This window comes from Gavia stellata, chromosome 7 (genome assembly GCF_030936135.1).
Source record: "Gavia stellata isolate bGavSte3 chromosome 7, bGavSte3.hap2, whole genome shotgun sequence".
NCBI lineage: Eukaryota > Metazoa > Chordata > Aves > Gaviiformes > Gaviidae > Gavia > Gavia stellata.
The window spans coordinates 11,008,171-11,030,951 of NC_082600.1; the positions used below are offsets into that span (position 1 = coordinate 11,008,171).

Consider the following 22,781-nt stretch of genomic DNA (forward strand, 5'->3'; position numbering starts at 1 on the left):
TTATTTTACTTCAAGAGGTAGTGGTTCCAAATGATGCAGAATTGGTCCTACAAGTACGATCCACTAGAGTCAACCAAAGCTCAAAACCAGCGGGTTTTCGATCACAATATAAGTCAGTATGAAAGCACTGGATTCAAAAGCACTAGAGCAAATTGTTAGAAAACTGATATATTGATCCAATCTGTGTTGGCTGTCTGATGTAAGCAAAGTGAAAACATCTCTGAAAAAAAAAAAAATCACTGTTATGACGTTGTAAAATCACTTGATTTTAAAAAAAAAGTCAAAGGAATTAGATTATTATTAGCATTATGGCAATTCTCAGTTGCCCATTGTGAACTATTTTATTGCTTAAACTGTAACACTTTACTGGAGTTATATTAATGTTACCTACATATTTATTCTGCGAAGCACAAAATTATCACTTCCAAATGTAGCGCAAAATCTGTGATGCTTACGCAGTGAATCCGTTGATCATATGAGCATATTTCAAAATGACAAGATCTAACCAGCCACAGCGTCTTTTTCTGCCTGTAGTTACTCCCCATTCGTGGCCACGGGACTGTAAAAGATCTCCAATTTCCTAAAAGACGACAGAAAGAATGCTGATGGTATTTCACTGAAAAACAGCAGGAAAACAAATATAAACAGATAGAGACAAAAAGCAAGAAAAATATAGTTGTTCAATTCCAAGGCTTTTTTGTAGGAAAAAAAGTAATTAAGTTTTATTAGGAGGGGACTAAGGTGGAGAATAAGGACACTCATGCACAGGATTTTTGTATTTCAGTCACTAGCATTTACAAAATACTTATTTAATATGACTATTTCATGTTCCAAGGAGACACTTTTCCTCCTCCTTCATCTGATAGGAAGATTTCCTTGACAATTCATCCCTGGTTTTAATTTTGTTTGTGTTTACTTTCTTCATCTGGTCTTTTGGCATCTATTGTTTTTGGGGACAAGACTGTAAATGCCTGGGACAAGATCAATGCTTGTACAATGTCTAGGTCAGACTCCTTGACCATGCCTAGGGCTCCTAGGTTCTACCACACTATGAGACTGCCAACTGTTCCCTTCGGGCTGGCAGCGTTTATAATGTGTTAAAAATGAAGAAGAAAGAAACTTTACACTCATGACTCCTAAAACTAAAAGATATCACCAATTCATCTGAGCCATTAGAGAAAGGATTTTAGTGACTAAATCCTTAAATTAGATTTGGATCACTGACCTAGAGATTGCTGTGTGCATAGCTCGTAATCAATACCCTGAGCTTTCTAGTTTCTTGATAATGAAAATACAACAGACAGTTTAAAAGAATCAAAATCTTTCCCCTTTTTATTGATCAGTTTGTGCACGACTGGCTGATGCACACACCGCATTTATTCTATAAATCACATGGAACACAGGCTGTTAAACACAGAAGTTGTATCTTCTAATTTAAGCTTTCCCGTGATGCACTGACAGTTCCAGTGTACAACAAACTCTCACCACTGAAATGCACCTAATATTATTACATAAAATGATGAAATCTGTCTTCACATCATTCATTACAGCAGAAGCGTGGTCACTATAATATAACATCATCACACTTGTGTTTCTCTCCTCTGAAAAAAAAACACGTTAAGTTTATAATATAATTCTCCTCTCTTCACCAGTGCGATTGCTTGGCATTATTATTATGGTGCTTATTTATCGTTGGTATACCCTTACCCCATTCCATTGACCTTATTTTTTGGCAACTGTATATATTGCATTTTGTAACATTAAACGTACATTAATCTGCTCAGTGGGGAAGGCTCCAATTCCCACTCGAGTAGTATACGCCTTCACCACACCATACACATCACCGACATGCTGGGGAGGAACACCAAGCCCGGTGCATACACCACCCACGGTGCAGTTCGATGAAGTCACAAAAGGATACGTGCCTGTCAGAAAAACACAACAGCACAACTCTGTTTCAGCAACGATAAGAAACAAAGACTGATTTTCCTTTATGAGTTGAAAGGAGATTTTCACCTGTATGTTTGGCTTTAAAGCTAAACTGAAATAGCAGCCAAAGAGCAGGGCAAATTCTTCTTACTACATGTCCCCATTTTGATTTTAAGAGAATGAATTAAGCTGTTCTTCCCCAAATTGCTTCCTCCTGTAGTGAATAATATGTATTTAGATTTCTAAAGCTCCACAGAAACCCCTCAAAATGAAGGACTTTTTCCACTCAAATAGCTGATTTATCCTGGCAATTTGTATAAGCATATTACTAGTGAGCAAGAAGTTCACACAGACAAATAAGAAAATATACTACTTTCTTATACTTAAGGAGGTATCCAGTACATGCGATCTGTTCCAATGCGTAAGCTTTTCTGCATTCATCCTTTGCAACTTTCACTGAGGATTGCCCACAAGGGAGAAATTTAAAAGCATCTCAGTACTACTTCCATTAGGCACTGGATCTATTATAGGATGCTGCTCATGTGTAAAGCTTTTTTCACTGTCCTGTGTTTCACAGAAAGTATTTCTGCAACATCCACAGAGATCCTGTTGTAAAGGTCACAGTCTGACATTCCCAGTGCTCTACACAAGTAGCTCTGAGTATCTGCAGCAAATTTTCTAAGTCTTAAAAGGTTATTCATGATCTCTACATTGTGACTCTGGATTGCAGCATCTCTCCAGTTCTTCATTTTATCTTTGTGGAGACCTAAGTGTTTTAATTAGACTTTTGGTAAGAGAGCAGAGTAGAGATCAGCTGAAAAAGCTAGACTTACAGGTTATCTGCACCAGTTTAATCTTCCCTCCACTACAGAGTAATTATCTCAGCAGCACTGCAATGCCTGCCTGGAGTGTACGGCAATGTGCACACACATTTAGAAGTAATAAAGACAAGAATATCTGGAGTGAAATTTCAATCTCACTGGAATAAACTTCAGTAAAAATCAATATTTAAACCCTAAGCACTTAATCCTGTTAATGATACAATCTCCGGCTTACCGTGCTTTACTTTGGGGAGATCTGTTCCTATTAAAAGAAAGACTATTTTGTTTCTCTATTTTCCTGCTGTTTGCAAAGCTGATATAAAACACAAGTCAAAATAAAACTAACCTCTTAGGAGTTAAATTGAGTTTAAAATTTAACTTACCGAAGTCAATATCAAGTAATGCTGCATTGGCTCCTTCAACAAGAATCTTCTTTGGGGAGCCATGAAGAGCTTCATACATAAAATACACGCCATCTCGAACCATGGGTCTTATTTTTTCAGCATATCCCTGCAAATTGAGTAGAAACGTCAGCTTCCCCAGACAACGGCTGGGAGCACGGAACACTGTGTTCACTTTTGAAACATGAAACGTAACAGAGAACCCTAACATGCCTGCTTCAATAGCTGTGTTTTACCTGAAAAATACAACCATTAGTTTATATTCTATTGAAAACAAATCAATGTATTGAACCACTCACGTAAGAAAACACGACTTGTTATACCATTAGAATGCCATAATCTCTGTACCATTTTTATTCCCAGAGATGATGTATAGCTACCTCATTTTGTTGATATAGCCTCTATATAGTGTGTTAGTAAGTAGGAGTTCTGCTACACTTCATTTTTACTTTTTTAATTAAAATAAGTATTACTGTTTTCTGCTATACTTTCCCTGAAACTAAACAAATATTACAGATGTTAATTCCTTACCTTTAGCTTTTTCAATTGTCCTTCTATATCTATTTCCAATGTGGGAAACATTGACTTGTATTGTTGTGCCAGATTTTTAAATCTGTAAAATATTAAAATCGTATTGATGAAGAACACTGAGTTACCGTTCATAGAACCTTTGGCAAGAACTCAGCTTATATAATACACAGTATTTACTGGGAGCTATAGGGAGAAAATACCCAGAACTTCGATACATTTCCCAATGTACAAAATTACATTTTAAATGATGAGAAACTCTATGAAGTACTGGAAATATACACACACACATTCTTTCCAGTTTTCTTCTCCTTCTAGACAATTTATATACAACATTCAGACACATATTTAAAAATATCTCCTTAAAAGCAAATCTGTCAGCCAAAATGTATCACTCTAACACAATTATTTAAAAATGAAAATAGTTGTACCTTGAAGAAAATTCATCAAAGTCAGAAAGGAGGTCACAAATTCGAAGGCCTGTTCGTGCAGCTTTGGAAGAATATGTTGGTCCAATCCCCTTCTTTGTTGTGCCAATACTAATTAAAAAGAAACCCCCCAAACATATATAAATATAGGCAAAAATATGCTTTACGCTAAGAAATTTTGTTAACGCTCTTCAATATAGACACCCCCCCCAAGTTCTATAATAATAAATATATAGCAAATTTCATGCATCAATGGATTTGCATAAATATTGCTAATATTCATGGTATGCAGTAAAACATTAAGCCTTGAGTCTGGCTAAGACAAGCTTAGTTGAAACTATGTTTGTATATACATATATTTTACAGTAATAATGGTTACTATACTATCCCGTGGTACTACTACATTCCTTACCACAAACAATAGGAAACAAATGTTGTTTTCACATTTTCACAGTTGCAGCCCTGTCTACAGTTGTAAACAACAACCAGTTCTGTGAGTGATCAAACTGGTTTCCTGCGGTTTTTGCATTACTCATACCATCTCTGTCCCTATGAACTGTTGCTGCAGCCTTTACCTTGATGAGGGTAAAAATGAAACTGTTTCCCTACCCGCATGCCTATTTTCATGTGCATTTTAGAAATACAGGAATTTTGAGATCTCTTTGTATGTTAAGTTTGGCTGAAATTGTCCAATGGGATCAAAAACTAATAGACTACCAGAGAGAAAAATACAGCGTGTTCACATAAACCTTTGTTCTTTCAGAAACCAGAATAATGAAGTATGAATAGTTACATACTGTGCTAAAGTGTAAGATTAAAATTAAAATAGAAACTAGTATCTCCATGAAGTATAAGCGAATATACAATAAACGATTACGAGTGTGGAACCTAATCATGCCAACACTTCAGACCTGATTCAAAAGAGTATCACTAGTCTAATATCAAACTGGATTGGAAACATCATTTTAATGCAAACGGGTTTTGAGGATTTGGTAGGAATTTCAAAATGTCTCCGTATGTTGCAGAGAACTGGAAAATGGAAATATGTAAGAATTCATACCCTGCCTTTTCAGTGATATACTAACATAAGCAGGAGCAGAACAGAGTCAGAATTAGTAACATCAGCAAGGCTCTTTAGAGATACATTGCATTTCTGTTTTCCAAAATTACACCAATTTTTCAAATTTGCATAACTGTTAATGAAATGAAGCTGCTGAAAATATTTACTTTTTTCCTTCTTGTGCTTGACGCTGCACTTCCTGGAGCCCATCTACTGCCTGGTGAAAGTCAAACACTGCAATGGAAAATCAAATGGACATACTGGGACACCAAAGAAGAAAAACATTCTTTACATCACAGACATCTATAATTCCAAGACACAGTGCCTTTGTTATCATTGGTAGTGCACAGGCCTCCTCACGTGAAAACAGAGCGAGTATTCCTTAAATATTGTGAAAACATGTAAAACATCACTCTTTAGCGGATACAAATTCCATTATTATGCTTCAGATACACAACATATAAAGAAGCCGTATTAGATCAAGTACATGACTGCTCTGTGGAGTAATAATGTAGTTTAGCACCATGAGCTAAGTAATCATTTGTGAGTTCTTTCCTTGTTCAATCATCACTTACCTATATGTGCTCTATCTGATATAATCAGTCTTTTTTCCCAATCTTTTAAACCTGTCAGAAGATATAAAGAAAAGTAGGATTTCAGCTGTGCTGATTGGTCAAACCTTGAGATTTGCTTTTCGTTTTTCTATGTCTTTCTTCTAGTTTATTTAGCTTCTTGTTAAGAAGACTGTAGACAAAACGGATAAAACATAAGTGAATATCAAATATCAGCAACATTTTCATTAAGAAACCTTTCTCATTTTTTACTTTTTCAGCTTTCTCATTTTGGTATGGACAAAGATACTCACTTCTTAATGCCAGAATTCTGTGGCTTACACGCAATTCTTATTTTAATGAAAGATTCTTGTTTAACTCGCTATACGATAAATCACTTAAACTCTATTTGTGCCTCAGAAAATAGAAAATTTATACATATAGAATCAGAAAACAATTTTAGATGTAAGGGACCTTAGAAGGTCATCTGGTCCAAAGCCTTGCTCAGAGCAGAACCAACTGAGGTTATACTTGGGCACAGAAATGGGGACACAGAAACTCTGGGTTAAATCATCTCAGTCTGAGCTCAAAGGGAGCTTTGCCACACACTTTAGGATTTTATTTTCTATCTAATGTGGTATCAAATGCCATAAAACTCCCTGAAAACCCATGAAAAGATTGCTTTTGAAAAGCAGTCTGAAGACTACAACACAATTCAACATTTCAAATGCTGTTTTCCTCATTATTTAAAATCTAGAATGTTATTGCACTGAATATTTATGGTCAGAAACAAAGGCTTAAAAAACCCCTCAACCTGGCTGCCAATATAAAGAAAGGTTAAAAACTACTCGATACAAACCTTTCTTTTCATTCTTTTCAGCTTCTTCAAACAGGCCTGGTAAATGTATAACCACTCCATTACCTTTGGGAACATAAATGATTTATTTTAAAGTAAGAAATAAAATACTCATTCTTAGGATGTAAGGCATGTAAACAACTGCTGTCTGAAATTTTATTTAAAAAGTAAGACTAAGCTTCTCACATTTCTCACAAAGTGATCTTGAGAGCTTTTTGGATAAATCCTCATTTTGGGTAAGCAGCTACAAGCCTGCTAAAATCAGAGCTAAAACCGGAGCTTGCTTGTTTCAGATGTGAATGCCAGGGCTGCTCTGAAGCCAGCTGAGGTAAGCAGATTCTTGTCTGTCTTTGTGGTGGAGTTTGCACCACGACTTCAGCCTCAATTGTTCCCTGGTAAAAGCTCAAAGAAGTCTGTGGCCTTACAACACTGACAAGCCTGTGTGACAATATTTAAATTTTCTTCAATATTCATGTATTTGTTTTAAACTGAGCTCAACTAATGCTATAATACATTAGCAATGCCTTCTCCCTGCTTTTGAGCTACAATATAGAATCCACAAGCAATACGGAGCATTACTGACAAGACGTGGAGGATTAGTGATGTAGTGGGCTGGAAACAGCTGCTGCTTCCTTCTTGGGAACATCAGAAATATCTGCAAGAGTCTGTCTCAGCCTAAATTTAGCATAACTTAAGTTATAGACTTTACTAACTGACAAGGGAGTAAAGCAGAAAGCAAAACAATACACTGTGTTTAGCAGAGAGAAAAAATGCGTTTCATGGATTTCAATCATCCATTCGGAAATTTTCAAATGGAACAAAACTGCAACTATGGTTCCGTGACTCACTAAAACTTACGCTCATTTCTTGCACAGTCTGTATACATTTTTTCTCTCAAAAAGAATCATAATTTTGGACAAGTATAATGCTTAAATTTGCCTACGACTTAAATATGAGTTTAATGGCCAGTAAGCAATGCAACTTTTTTATGATGTCATTTGCATTGAATATCTTTACAGTGAAATACAACATGACCTGAAACAGCTGGTAATGTGAATAAAAAGGAGACTGGATGATAACCTTCCAAGGAGAGCCCTGTATCTTGGGGCCTCTTTCTGGAAAGTCAGTAAAGAGATGCCAGAGATAAATTATATTATTTATTTAGCCTAAGTGCTGGGTTTTGTGTGCTCAAAGTATAGCCATTATATTTCTGAAAGTATAAAAGGAGTGTGCAAGTAAAGGATGGGATCCAAACTTGTACCATAAAGTATAAGAAAGAGCAACATGACAGAAAGAGAGGATTCTTTCAGTTTTCTAGTAGCGGAAACTAAACTGACACTGAAAGTAGAATAACTCTTCATGTTAAAGCAGCAGTGAAATAAAAGTCAAACAGCTGAAGCTAAAGCAAATCCAACTGACAGTCACCTATATGTTTTTCTTCGCTTGCTACTATAAAACATGGTTGCAGCTACCTACCATGTAATACTATTTTATTTAGTAAGTTCCAAATTTGTCTTACCAATAAAAGAAATTGCCTTTGGATTAATGATGCCACTAGGAAAGAGATGAAAATCATATTCTTTCCCATCAACAACCACAGTGTGGCCTGCGTTATTCCCACCCTGCAACAGAAAGAAACACCAGAAGATTAATGGTCTACACCACTGCTCTAAACACTCAGCAAACGATTTGACAAGATCATCTTTTTTTATTTATACATTCATGTCTTAGGTCACTGCTTTCTCCACCTTCCAGTTTCTTGAGATGCCGTAGTATTGTAAGAGGGCTCAGACAGGACAGTTAGGGGGCTGAAGGATTTCAGCAGGACTGTGTGGAATTAGGAAGCAGAATGGTATCACGGAGTCAAGGCAGGACTGGGGCAGAGCAAAAGTAAATGCAGGAGTGGTGGCAGAAGAGAGAACTGAAGCTTTCTCGGAACAAAACCAGACTGAATTACCACGCACAGAGTTCTGTCTCTGACATGCCTAGACAAGCCCATCCTTTTTGGGCATCCTCTGTGCATGGTCATGTCTTTAGAGTTAAGCTTACAATGCCCAGTATTTCCTTTTGGATGGAAGTGCCTCCTGCCTGCCCACCCACAAACAGCTACTGCTTCTCTAGGTGTTCAAGACAGAAGGTTGGTATAGAGCTGGGAGCATGTGCAGTCTTTGCAGCTTCACAGACTCTCACTGTCAAGGGGTGATCTTCCCAGTTAACACCACAACACCTTTATGGAGTCTACTACAATTCATACCTTTCATGACCATCTACCAGACCTGAGAATGGAAGCTGGTGTTTTCCTCAAGAAACTGATTTTTCCCAAAAGGCTTTAAAAGAAGATAATGAGGGCAATGACAAACTTGGGAAGAGGTGAGTAAATCAAGGTCACGAGTTGATTTGAACTGAAGCAGCAAAGTTTTAAAAATTAAAGGTCCAGTTTTCTCAACGGGCTTAATGTTTGTTGCTGTTCTGTGGTGATATGACTTTTTCCTCCTACTGATAAGGTTGGTAAATCTGACTACTTGTCTGCTCTGATGCTACAGGCCCTTCCACTTTTCAAAATGATGACAAGTTTTCATGGATTTGATATGAGGTCTGAATGATGTAGAAGCAACTGGAATGAGGGCATCTACTGGAGGAAGAATTGAGACTGACTGGTAATTTGCAAATAATGAAGAGAGTTGGCTGAATGAGTAGAGTTGTTACATGAAAATTCTGAGAAAGAATAGTCATTTTTAACAATTAATATAACACGCCTTCTTCCAGAGTTTAATTTACTTGTTCATCCATTTGTTTGCATGTAACTGACATTCCTTTCAAAATGTGGATATACACTGAAACACATTTAAGAAAAGATACAGGTTATAAAAAAATTCAAGTTCTTTTTTAAGCAGTGGGATGAAGGGAAACATTAAGAAATATGCCTTTAAATACAACAAAAGTTATTCTCATGTTTTGGAAGACATGAGCTCAACAATGATGTTTAAAAAGATAGCCTGCTAAGGGATAGCCGAGTCCGAGTCGTAACAGAAAAACCGGTACACGCAAAATTTCATTTGAGGTAGCAAACTGCTGGGTAGCTCACCCTTGGGCTGGGAAGGACTCCCAAGTGTCTTGCTAATGCAGAGTTATAACTTGTCTGGAGAATCCTGAAGAAAGCAGAGCTGTCCCAGGTATTTAGCTTGCCTCCCAGATATAATAAGGCAGTTGCAGGAATCTGGATCTCATTAAAGGTACCAAACTATCTGGCAGGCTAATAAATCATGCAGGAGACTCCTTTACATGATATTTAAGAGGTCTGAGACTGGATGGATTGCACTGGTTGAAACACTAGCTTATTTTATTACAGTGGTATCAGGCTTGAGAAAGAGACTAATAACTTCTTCTGAAACCATCAGTTTTCCTTTTCTGCTTGCCTATAGGCTATGGAAAGATGGAAACTTTAAGAGAATTAACTCCATCACTTAACACTGATTTAATCTCTACAACAAACAACAATTTTCATGTTTCCTGAGAAAATGGGGAACCAGACTCCTTCAAAAGTATTTGTTGTCACTAACAGTACAGTTATATTCTGTTCTTCTTCATCAACATGAACAAATGAAATCTGGCTTGAGGACTCACAATCTGAGATAACAGCACTCCTAAACTATAGAAGTGTTTTCTTGTATCCTAAAATTTTAGAAGGTGGGATATACCAGTATGAGAATGGTTATGAAAGATAAGTTTATGATTTTGGAAATTTTCCTGAACTCCTGATACCCAGACAAATGCTGTTTCTTTAGCAAATGCTTAAAAAGGGACATTAATCAATCAGCTGTGAAAGCTGGCATACCTAAAAAAAATATGCTGAAGCACAGAAATATCAGCAGATATGACACATCCTTTAATTGCCAAAATCTCTGAATCCACTTTCAGTCCTTCTGGACAGATAATATAAACCAAGAATTCAGTGACAGACCTTATAAAACAGCACTTCTCTAATCTAAAGCTAGTGTTGACAGCTCTGGAACTGTTTTTGTGCACTGCTCATGTTGGTCTGTACTTCCTACACAAGTGTCTTCTGAGTATATTTTTACAGCTCAATTAATTACATTTTTGTAAATATAATTAAAGTGGTAGCAGAGCACTGAATTGCCCAACAGACATGATCTAACTTGCAAAACATACCGCTGGTCTGATGAGATGCTTTCTAGTTATTATCTGATCACCTCAGTAATTTCTCATGTTCAGTTCCATAGATATTCTAACAGCATATTGGCAGTCTAATAGCTCAGATATTAAAGATATCTACTCCTTTTCTAATTTTACTTGAGTTCTAAGAGTCCATATAAGTTCTATATGAGCCATTTCTTTTGCTAATGAAGTATAAGAGGAACCCAAAAGCTTGTATGGGCTTAATCTGAAGATTACGTGATTGCAGGTGCAGAGAACTACCTGGTACACTGCAACCATGTAAGCTCCCTTCTTTTCCTCAAACGGTATTTCATTAAAGTGGTGTCAATACTAACACACCTAGTGACAGTATTCTGTGGTCCCTCAGGATGCTTCCACTTGGACCAAGAAATCTTTGGTTTCTCTGCTTGGCCCTTGCTTCAAACACAGCTCTGCATGATGAGCTTCCATTTAATATCCAGACCCAGCTCACAGAATCTCTGTTGCGCACCACTGATCTCACCTGAATATTATTTATCTTCCATCATTTGCACTTTCCTAGGTCTCTAGAGATGGTATCTGCATTCTTTTGTGGTTCTTCAAAAAATTCTCTAATGAAGGGACTGTTAAGGCAACAACTTCTGACAGATTAATCACCAGTACCACTTTGGTATCATCTGTATTGTGAAATGATGGTATGACCAGAAATAACAATGAGCATTCACTTCCAAAATCTGGGAAGCCTGGGCATTCCTATTAAACTACTCTGGTGTGGGAAGTTCTCTTCCAAAGAAGGAACAATTAGAGAGCTGCTGAAGCTCCAAAAGGCTAAGAGCACAACTTGGATGACAGCAGTGCCTTGAACATTAGCATCCACTTCAACCTGAAACCTTCCTCACTGCTCCTGCAGTGATTCCAACAAGATCAGTAGCATTTGTGTCCCTTCTGTTAAACCTCTTTAATCTCTAGTGACTCTTATTAAAACTGTACCAAATGCAGGAAACCTACCAGGTGCAGCTGACTGGGGCTATCAATTACAGCAAACTGCAGCAATGAAGTGGGACTTGAGAACTAGAAAGTATTAAGCATGCCAAAGACAACAGGATAGATATCTTACTAGAGTAATAAAAAGACCTAAATATCATTCAGGAATCTCCAGAGAGTACAAAAAAATCCTTCCTTTGAGGTACTGTATAGATACAGCAATACTTTTTGACTGTGCAGTCACAGCTGTTTTTCTTTTTATCAGCTATATTAAAGTTTCAGAGCAGATAAATGCTTTTTTCTAACAGTATTTTGTAGGTGTTAAAGTTCTTCACATTTAAATCAGGCACCTAAGAAAAAATAACTTTCACTGAAGTCATTCATAGCCCACAGTGGAAAATTAGTATTCAGCCTTTTGAAAGTACCTACATCGCTTAACAAATTAGTTTTTATTAACTTGGAAAGTGCTTAGAAGTTCAGACTCTATTAACAGCATTAAATAGGTATAATTTCAATATATTTTGCCTAAGGAATGCTCTATTACCTTGTGGTGCTGCAAACTATACCTCCTTTCTTCTAAATCCAGTAGACCACCACCAATGTGGTTTAAATTCAACAAGCTAAAACACCTGTCATTCCAGGTTGGAAAACAGACCTTAAGTTAATGGAAAGAGTTGCATCATGTTGTTTTCAAGAGTTAAACAACAGGAAACATACTAGGCATTATTTTCAGAGCAGAGTAATCCTATATGAGGAGGTTAGGTTTGTTTTTTAAAAATAATTTTTGAAGAATGTTTAAGTTGGACACATAAAACGGGATTTTTTTCTGGAAGATTTTAATCTACATTTTCAGACTTCTAATAATCAAAGTGTAAAGCTACATGTTGTCCTGGTACCAGAAGGAGCTAAAGGAACTTAAGCAGCCTCATAAAACATCTGAATGTTTTTTTCAAGTACATTATTTAAAAAGAAAATACTTTTCCAAGCTTTTATGTGCTGACCTATTTGTGATACTGGATTCTTGCACTGAAGTGATATACTTTACTATTCTATAGTATGTGATCACAAGTACTGCATCAATACACTAAATTGAGAAGCTGTTCCATTTTACCAGTATTAACAACTGTATGCTTGTAGAAATGCTACCTTTCAGGGAACTGATAATTATTATGAACAGGTTGGCAGAGGAGAACACACAGTCTTTATCTATCTTGTTAGTAGAACTTACAAAAAAGATGAAGAAACAAATCCACCTTCCGAAGTGCTCAGCCATTTCAAGGCTGATGTTTTGTTCTGTATTGTCATCTGTTCCATTCTCTGCAGTTGAAACATCCCAAGGTAGAAACAGATTTTCTGTTCAGAGCAGCAGTGACGCTGTTCAGTACCTATAGCAGGAACTCCTTCCTCCCACCTAGCCTTATGATACATGTTTGAATAGGAGTGAAATGCATCCTGATACTCAGATGTGTTTCTGCCGGCTCTTGCCAGCCAGGTAACATGCAGAAGACTGCATTCTGCATATGTGAGAGGAGTGTTTCCAGATGCTCTGCTGGTTTCCACTGGTTAGCACATCCTTCATTTGCTCAGTGCGTCCCACAATGCCCAAACATAACTTGATTAACAATCTTGATTGATGTGAAAAAAACCCAAAACACCAGAACACATATAAAACGCCTTAAAACCTGATGATAGTTTCAAATTATAACTAGAAGATGAACACAAAACAGATATGTTTCTGATGGGTCCCACAGTGATTAGTTCTCACCCACTTCCAGTTAGCAATGTCAATCAATGCAATGGGAAAAAACATAGACACTCGTTATTGAAGATCTGCAGCTGACACCACTACTGTTTGAGCGGTGCACCAGCAGCATGCAGCAGCCTGAGCTCCTTAGCCAATGGGTATAAACACCAAATGTATAAAATGTCATGACCAGGTTTAGAATAAATGCATTAGAAACAAAAAGGTAGGTCAGACTTTGGATGGGAGATATCTATGCTAGGAAGCACGTGGAGCTGTCTGAATACAGTTTTAGTACTGGCTGATATGCCTAAGGCAAACCTCGCATGTATAAATGGGAATATCAAGTAGGAGTAGATGGATTGTATTACCTCTCCTTTTGGCAGTGGCGCAAGTCCTGCTAGAATACTGTGTACTTGGTACTCAGACAAGATTACAGATGATCCTCTCTGGCATTATAATCTATGAATTTATAATCTATGAATTGGAATACCAGCCTCAAACCAGCAGTTTGGGAAGTCCGCATCTGAAAACAAATGCTATGATTCTTGTCAATTTCTCCTCATTTTAAGTGTCCCACTTCTACTAATTCCACCCACCAATGAAGGAAAACATTTCCTGAAATTCAACTGCATCTGTAGGCCAAATACAGCTCATCATACTATGAAACAGACTATAAAATACCTCAGTTTTCTTATCTGGATTGGGTAATTTTCTTCCATTTATAGCACTTCATATGTGAGTCCAAATAAACAAAAAGCACTGTTACATAAATTGTTTCTTCCTGCTCTACAATGTAATTAACCATGCTATTTCTAACTTAGATTAGCAACTGCCTGGAATGAACTGGAGTAAATGTAGCTAGTAAGTGTTACCAGCATAACCAGCTTTGACATGAACTTTATAATAATATAGCTCCATTGCCTTTCATGGAATTTCTCTTGATTTACACTATGGCAAATGCATTAAGTGCTTTGAACACTTGGACCCTTAGACAAGACGTCACAAAATCACCTGTGCGTGAAAGCTTTTGTCAGATGACTGAAAGTACTGTACGTTCTGGTTGGGAAGTTGCTGCCATAGGTGCTTGTTACAGTTTCCTTTACTGGAAGTTTCTTCTTGCTAATTTTTCCAGTTAAACTATTGCCTGATAGCACCCAACTCACCCCAATTCAGTTCCAGGAAGTGGACCGTAACTACTTTTTTTTTTAACCCAAGCCATTGGAAAAAGCTGGGTTAGAGAATAATCAGAAGTATACTTAAACCAGAACAACTGAGGTAGTAGTGATTTTTAAAGCTACGGTGGTGACAAGGAGCTGGAGTGAGTTGCAAGTATTTATCTCCTAACACCAATTATCACAACCAAACCTAGTCTGCCTTGCTCTTCTTCCCAAAGAATGTTTGTAGTAACAGTTTCATGTAAGAACAACTCTGCACAGGACTGCTGTGTCTGATTCCTGCATCTGTTCAAGCATGTACCTGCTGTGTCCCTTCTCACTATCTCATAGAATGAACAAAATCCACAGGATCCCACCTTCCAAATTAAAATAGTGATCTCTTCAAAAACTCCTGAATTCCCATGGCAGGAGACCTTCTGAAGCCTAAGGAGATAATTAGTATGACTAGAGACACAAACTCTTGAGAAGAACTGAGCAAAACTTTTGATCTTTTAAAGTAATATATAAAATATTGCTAGTGCAAATATCCAAAACTGAAGCTTGTATCATGTTTTGCACTAATAATGTAGTATTTTTCCCTTTACTAGAAATGAGAAGTGACCCTAACTTATATGGATACCTTGGTCTTCCTAATTATCTGAAAAATGCAACTGGAAAAGCCAGGTCTAATTCAACTCAGGTTTCAAACAGCAGTCAGTGTAGACAAACTAGACACTCTTAAACTCTCGTTATTTTCTCTCAAACAGAATTTAAAGTTTTGTCAAACCATGTAAAAACAATCTACTATGACAGACCACTACAACGGAACACACACTTAACTCCAGCAGAAGATGTAAAGAAAACAATGAATTCAAGGTATATTGATCGAAAATGCTATAGGGATAATGTTAGCAGAATCCTGAAATAAAGGAAATGAAACATGAAAAACCTAGACAGGTCTGTTCATCTTTAGACTACGCTTCTTCAGAAGAGAGAACATGTCCCTGTGGGAAGTAACATGATCCAAGGATACGAACACAACTTTTCTTGTATCTGTAAACAAGTAACAACAGCTAGTGAGTTACAACAGGAATTAAATAGAACAGATGTCATTTCAGCTTAATTTTCATCTGCTTTCTTCTGGTGCTTGTAGAGGATAATAAATTTATTATGCTTTATAAAGGGGATTGAAAATTAAGCTTGCTTTCTTATGGAGATTTGGAAACTTTAAACCTGACCTTCTCATACAGTATTTATAATCCTGGTGGTCCTGAGATGATCTCACTGATGCCCAAAGGGGAGGGTAGTTTAAAATAGCAATGTCACCATGTTGTTCTAAAGCCTAAAATGATATAGTGTAGCATATAAGTATGTATAAGCAAAATGAAAAGTAGAATTTGGATAAAGTATCTTACAAATGACAGATTGGCACAAAAAGTTTCAATTTTGAAAGGATGGATCTTCTTTACTGTAGCTAAGGAAACCAAAACTCACTCTTAATAAACCTTCTCCTGTGTTGAACAGCAAAATAAAAGCTACTCGCTTTTTTGTGGGGAATCTTGCAAAAAATTACTTAGAAAGCAATATGCCTGTATGAATGTACATGTGCATGCAAACAGGATTATCAACCTTCCCAAACATTAGAGAAATCAAATTCAGTGACAGTCCTGTAGTCACTGCACACTCATGACTCCAAGGTCATCAATCTCTTCACTGAAGATCATCGAGCACTAAATCATTAGGAGATTAAAGTCTTTACATGCTACTTTATCCTGTAGTGAGAAATTATACTAAATATCAGGGTTAAATCTCACTGAAAGGAGAGCAACACATGATACACAGAGAAAAACAGTAGCCAACAAGCTCCTGTAACTCCACACAATCATGACATAAAACTGCCCTTATTTAATCCCCATTGCAAACAGTTCCAGCAGTCCATGATCAATAGGGACAGTCACAACAATGTGTGGCTGCTTTGCCCTGCCATGTCAGCAGCACAACAGAGGAATAAAGGAAACTGCCCTGTCTTGCACCTAAGCCACCGAGAAGAACTTCCCGTCTGGCATTTCTGCCATGTTTGGTTTTTACGATTCAACCACTTGCCCACAGTATATTCCTTTGCATTCATCAAAGTACCATTTTTAATATATATGGTATTTACTTTACGTTCATGAAAACACTAGAACAAGGAAACTGGCAATACTACGCAACAGGTATTTGTATTGTAAGTGTTGGGCGCGTCCTTTCACCCTTTCCTAGATTGTTCTCTAATGTTGCAATGGTATCTCAAACCCAAAACATTGCTAAGCTTTTCTTACTGGTTAGTGCCTCTCAATCTTATTTATTAACATCCACTACATTGAGAAAACTAGCTACTCAATGCCCTTGGTGTATGACTTGGTTAAATCTCTTTGGTCCAAATGACTGCAAACTACTCGACCACAGAACACCTTAACAGCAAGTTTTTCTGGTACCTTTTTCAACCTCCTCAGTTTTTCTTCAGTATTAACATCAACAATAATTTTTGTCCATCTGTCTCAAAAGACCAGATGATCCCTTTTTAAAACCAAAGCAATTCTTCACTTGAAAGCATACTGACTTGGATAAAGGAAATGTTTTAAAAAGTGACTGCATATTTAGTGAAAAATAAAAGCACGTTAATATGAGAAGCTTAAGAAATCTAGTAAGAGCTCTTCTTATTCCAATCATGTTCTTACAATTTGCTGTTGTGTCTTCAATGCTGGTAACATCAGGCAGATTGTTTCCAGATGCTAGAAGTGTCACAGGTCTGACACATCCAGCATTGGCATGGGCAGCGCTGGAACAGCAGGCTTGAAAAATCTTAAACTGTCTTGGACTAGTCACTGCTGCTGAATCCTTGTCACTGGTTTCGGTACGAAGTGAAGGAGAGACACACATTTGTGCTGCAACTGTTCTACCAATCTATTCAGTCACCAAGATCAAACCCACTGCAGGTAATGATTATTATCACAGGGGCTCTACTAATTTACTAGCAACATTTTTTGTATCTTTCACACCGAGCTTTTGGAAAATCTTTTTCTCTTTCTTCCCCTTCAATTTTTTTATCAAATTGTTTATGAACATTTTCCTGCAATGCTTTTGGATGTTTTGTTGAATAACAATTTATTGCACAAGAACACTTAATCAGGAAAGGCAGAATTGTTTACTCTCCATTATAACAGGAATTCCTAGACATTCTTGGCACACACCTTTCTTATAAAAGAGAAAGTGTCTCTTGAGTAATCTACCATTATTGGCAAAGATGCATGGTACTTCTCCTGCCATTTATGCCAATGCATGCTATTTCCTTTTCCATTCACACCCATACAGAACTGTACAATAAACACGTTCAGTGAAAAATTATTATTACAAGTGTACCTTACATAGTCTCTGCTTAAGGAAACAGCTAAAACTGCATGATCACCAGCTGTCCTCAGTTAACTGTGAACTTACCACAGCAGTTCTATATACGACTTTTTGGGAATAGATCTAGTTTAAGTGGTGCCTGTGTAGACACATCACCTTGGCAGTTGTGACAGCTGACTGTTGGGTCATGCTCTAAACCAGATCTGTGAAATTATCTAATTAAACGCAGGTAGGCAAAACTGACCACAAGTTCTAGTTTTGGAGGTGGCTGTACAACAATGTGTGAGGTGAAGTGAGAAACATACAGCTGGAATGGGAGCTGCCACTGAAGGAACAGTGATCTGAAGTCACATTTTGAACAATGCCAAACCTCTCTTCTTTAGTATGTTATAGGTATCAAAATTACTTAAACTTACATTAGGACTTTTTGTTCTACGACAACACGGTAAGAGGCGAGGAAACAAGTGATCTTCCTTACGTCTGATATTCTGTCAGTTAAAAGCTTTACACAAATGCACAAACCCTGGTTTTAAAGGGAACATCAAAACAAAACATTTGCGGGTGAACTCTTTGATTGTACCCTTCCCTGAAAGTATACCAGGGATTAACAGTATTGCACAGCATGATGTGACAGTTTTATGCCCCAGAAGGCCACAATAACAAAGAAATACTAGCCTCTATTGTTTTGTTTCTGAACGCCTTTGCTTGCTGAAAGAGCGATTTAAAGCAAAAATGTTCTTGATGTTCGCCATTAATAACCCAAACTTAGACAAACCTACTCAATTCTTTAACAGCTCTAACTGTTGTTATTAATTTATTTAGAAATACCTTTTCTGCTTGTTTATATGGGTATATGTGCTGGTGTATCTGGTATTTTAATGAAAGCAGCCTATGAAAACTTTTGTTCAGCATCATCTACGAGAATATCCAGAGAGCTTTTATGCTTATTGAAACATCCTCTTTCACAAAGAATGCTTCAAGTATACAGGTGAAATTAAATCAGTTACTTCAGGTGAACTAAGATTTCATATTTAAATTATGTCACATATTTCAGTGTCACTAATGTGAAAAACAAAGTGAATTATGGTATGTACCATAATTCGTTTGTACTTAGACTGTGTATAATCTAAGTACTGAGAAAGACAGAAACAACATGATCAACAAATTGAGACTCTTCAGTTCATGTGAAATTAAATTATGAAAACTTAGGAAAATTAAAGATGCTGGGGTTTTAATGCAGAATTTTCTTTATTTAACATATTTTGAAGCTTCCCTTGTGCCTGTGAAGGTCCTCCTATTCTCATTTGCCTGTCTGCCTTTCTTTCCAGTATCCCAGGAAATACCATTTAATTTCCTCTGTAGCAATCCAGCTGTCACACATTTTTCTCACAAAATCAACATACTAAAAATACTTGAGAAACACTTAATGAAAATTATTTCCTTTCATAGAAATATTAGGGAACTACTATTTTGAGAAAGCTCTTCAAACTCAAATTTGGCCCTGAATTTAAATTCCTATTCAGAAGGGGGGACACACACAGCCACCTTTGCTAAAATGTTAGCTCAAAGAATATCCTACCATGATGAAGAATTAATCTAGCTGAGACAATATTTTGAAAGACATAAACATCCCCTTTTCAGACATTCATTTTCTAGCTTTCCCTACTTTCATTTTGCCAAGGACTAGAACAGGCTCTTGAACACTGTTTCCATCAACGTCTCAGAAAATGGAGTGGACAGGACATCAGGAAATAACCTTGTCGATCACCATATTCTAAACCACAAAAAATTCCTGATGGAACTTTCTCTGATATTTTCTCTGAAGTCTCTAATAAGCGAGACATTCAGTGTTTCTTGTTTAAGCAATCTCTTCTAATATACAAGTGCCATTGCCCTAAGAAAGTTTTTCTTTGTTTCTAAGAGGAATGTGAAGCAAGCACGATTCTGGTCCAAACACTGAGGTTTTTCATAGCAGTACACAGCATTAGTGAAGTCCCTCTCAAACTGATTACACCTGTAAGTTAATGACCTACCATTACCACACTGAGAGAACTCATCAGTTCTGTTCACGTGCTTAGATATGTCCACACCTTTACAACACCTTAACAGTCCCATCTGAGTTCTAACAGAGGCAAAAGTCATACACCATTATCTATTTGCCTGATTGGCTTTGAAAGTATGAAATATTAAATTATTTAAATTGCATCTTTTTAAAAAGCATCCTCAAAAATGCCAGACGCGCAAACCCCCACATAAATATTAAAACCCCCCACTTCTCACTTAACTTGTATAATTTTTGCTACTCAGAAGTAAATCATTATTCATATTTTCTCTTTCAAATGTTTTATATTCTTCCCTAACTCTAATCCTGAAGACACTTCCATTAAATCAGTGTATTAGTAATCCTATTGTAGTCTCATACACACGGTGTGCACACGTGTATTGGTGAGCACTACCCTGAAGGCAGTCCAGAGCTCCTCTAGATCCACCTGCCTTCCATCCATCCCAATCTCATCATTAGGCTACAGAAAGACGATCTGGATATGCCCGGCAGCATGTTAAACCATCTAAGCCATCTAGCCTGTTGCTAACACACTAACCCTTCTCACGCACGCAGAGCCCTGTATCCTTCAAAGGGTATTCTGAGGCTGCACCTGGGGGCCATGCTTGCAAATTAGTTCTCTGCATGGACAGCAAATCCCTCTTGAAAGCAGCCTCAGGCCATCCCTCAAAAGCAGGTCTAAGAAGAACCAGTATGACTTCTTGCAGTAGTAACAGCAAACCCACGAGAAAGCTCTGTTTGACTGGGGCCTATATGAAATGCTCCTCCTCAGCTAAAACTTGTAAATTTTGTTTTCTCACCAAAGCAGTTACGAGACCTGTGTTTAAATTCCTAGCAACGCATTATTGGGGAGGAAGGAGGAAATAAAGATGGAAAAGCAGCTGTAGTCCTGATAATACATATTCATTAGCTAACTTTTGTGGGAAACTTCTCCCCAAGGTGATTCAAGATCTTGAGAGTTTAATGTCCCAACTGAAAATACTTCCTCCACCTTTTAAATATTTAACTTCCACGACAACATTTATTTACATAATATACTTAATAACACAAACGTCCTTGGATTTATCATCTCAGAGTCAAGGGTATCTGCAGTTTTTCAGTAGCTATCATGCATTTTAAAGCAGAATAAATTTCATGGTACATACCAACTAAGCCGGACTAAGCTGACTACTTATTAATGCGGTCACATAGTTTGCAGGGACAACTGAACAGGTTATTAGCTGTATTGGTCTAATATGTTCATAATTAATGTTTGAAAACAGTTATTTTAAAAGTTAGCACTATTATTTGGGATCACTTTCGTGTCTAATTTGGTTTATACGAGGCAAATAGATAATTTAAGAATACTTGCATTATATTAAATTCAAAAATGCATATAAGCAAAGCCACGTAAGATGTCCCCTGTTTTCATCAAACTGTTTAAATCTTGCACTTCTACATAGCTCGTTTTCTCCATTTTACTCATGCTCCGTTTTAAAGTATTTTTAGAATAAACTTCCAGGCGTTTTGCAGGGAACACAACCTGCCTACCCAAAAAAGCCCCTGCAGTAAAACTTCGGAAAACTCGTGAGGGTTATTAGCAGCTGGTCTTCAAGGCGCCTCATAACGTTTTTTTTTCCCAGAGGAGCAACAAGCCCGGAGACACCAACCCCCTTACAGGCAGCGTCACCGCCTCGCAAGCCACTGACCCCACCCCAGGCCCTGGGGCTTTGCTTCCCGAGGCAACCCAGCGCCGGGAAGCGCCCGGAGCGCGGCCCTCCGCCGGCCGGCCCAGCCTCCGCGGGCAGCGGCGGGCAGCGGCCCCCGGCAGCGCTGCCCGCCCCGCCCCGCCCCAGGCAGGCGGCCGCCGCCCCCCCCCCCCCGCCGGCACCTCGGGATCTTGTGTCGCTTATCGTGAAGCGTCAGCTATTTATATTTATAGTTCGGGGCTTTTTCTTTCCGAGTGGCATTTCGAGGCGCAGGCGGGGAGGGTTGAGGGGGTGTGGGGGGCACATGGCGTCCCACCGCTCGCTGCGGGAGAGAGGGAGAGGGGACGGGGAGGAGGAAGAGAGCGGGGGGAGGAGGAAGAAAACGCAGAGGAGCCGGCAGCGGCAGAAGACAAAGGCAGGCAGGCGGAGGGAGACAGGGCTTCGCGGGGAGAAAAGTGAAAGAAAGCGGGGACCGGCGAGGGAAGGAGGGCGGCGGGCCGAGGGGAGCGGGGGTAAAGCGGGGGCCGAGGAGAACACGCAACGCGGGGCGGGAAAGCGCCGAGGGGGAGCGGCGGGCAGAGCCGGCCCGACCCGGCACCCACCTGGCAGCGGCACACAACGTCCGACTCGGTGGCCAGCAGGTCGACCACCTTGCCCTTGCCTTCGTCCCCCCACTGCGCCCCCAGCACCACCGTCACTTTGTTACCGCCCGGCTCGCTGCGCGCCCGCTTCAGCCCGCCGCCGGGGTGGCTGCTGCGGTCGTTGGACGCTCGGGTGCCCGACATGGTGGGTGGGAGGGTGGCTGGAGCCGCCGCCTCGCTCTGCCTCGCTCCCCCGCCGGCGCCGAGCCCAGCCCCTGCGCGCTGCCCGCGCCGCGCCGCTGCCGCCGGCCTTTAACGGCGGCGCCGCCGCCTCCCGCCCCGCGTGGCGCGCTGACGTGCGGGTCCGGCTGCCCCGCCGGCCGCGGTCGCCCCGCCGCCGCGCGCGGTCGCCCTCACTCACGCATGCACCGTCTCCACGCGCACGCACGCGG

At 38.9% G+C, this 22,781-nt stretch overlaps 1 protein-coding gene across 1 annotated transcript in view; it reads right to left on the reverse strand.

The window, feature by feature from the left end:
• ADSS1 (adenylosuccinate synthase 1) overlaps positions 1-22,533 on the reverse strand; it is a 29,955-nt gene extending 7,422 nt beyond the window's left edge. The window contains exons 1-10 of the mRNA XM_059819170.1: positions 22,351-22,533; positions 8,094-8,196; positions 6,578-6,640; positions 5,743-5,793; positions 5,335-5,401; positions 4,111-4,218; positions 3,683-3,764; positions 3,134-3,260; positions 1,771-1,925; positions 456-580 (exon numbers count right to left, since the gene is read on the reverse strand). Coding sequence (XP_059675153.1) covers positions 456-580; positions 1,771-1,925; positions 3,134-3,260; positions 3,683-3,764; positions 4,111-4,218; positions 5,335-5,401; positions 5,743-5,793; positions 6,578-6,640; positions 8,094-8,196; positions 22,351-22,533 — 1,064 coding nt within the window. The remainder of the gene's footprint in view (positions 1-455; positions 581-1,770; positions 1,926-3,133; positions 3,261-3,682; positions 3,765-4,110; positions 4,219-5,334; positions 5,402-5,742; positions 5,794-6,577; positions 6,641-8,093; positions 8,197-22,350) is intronic.
• Positions 22,534-22,781: the final 248 nt, after the last annotated feature.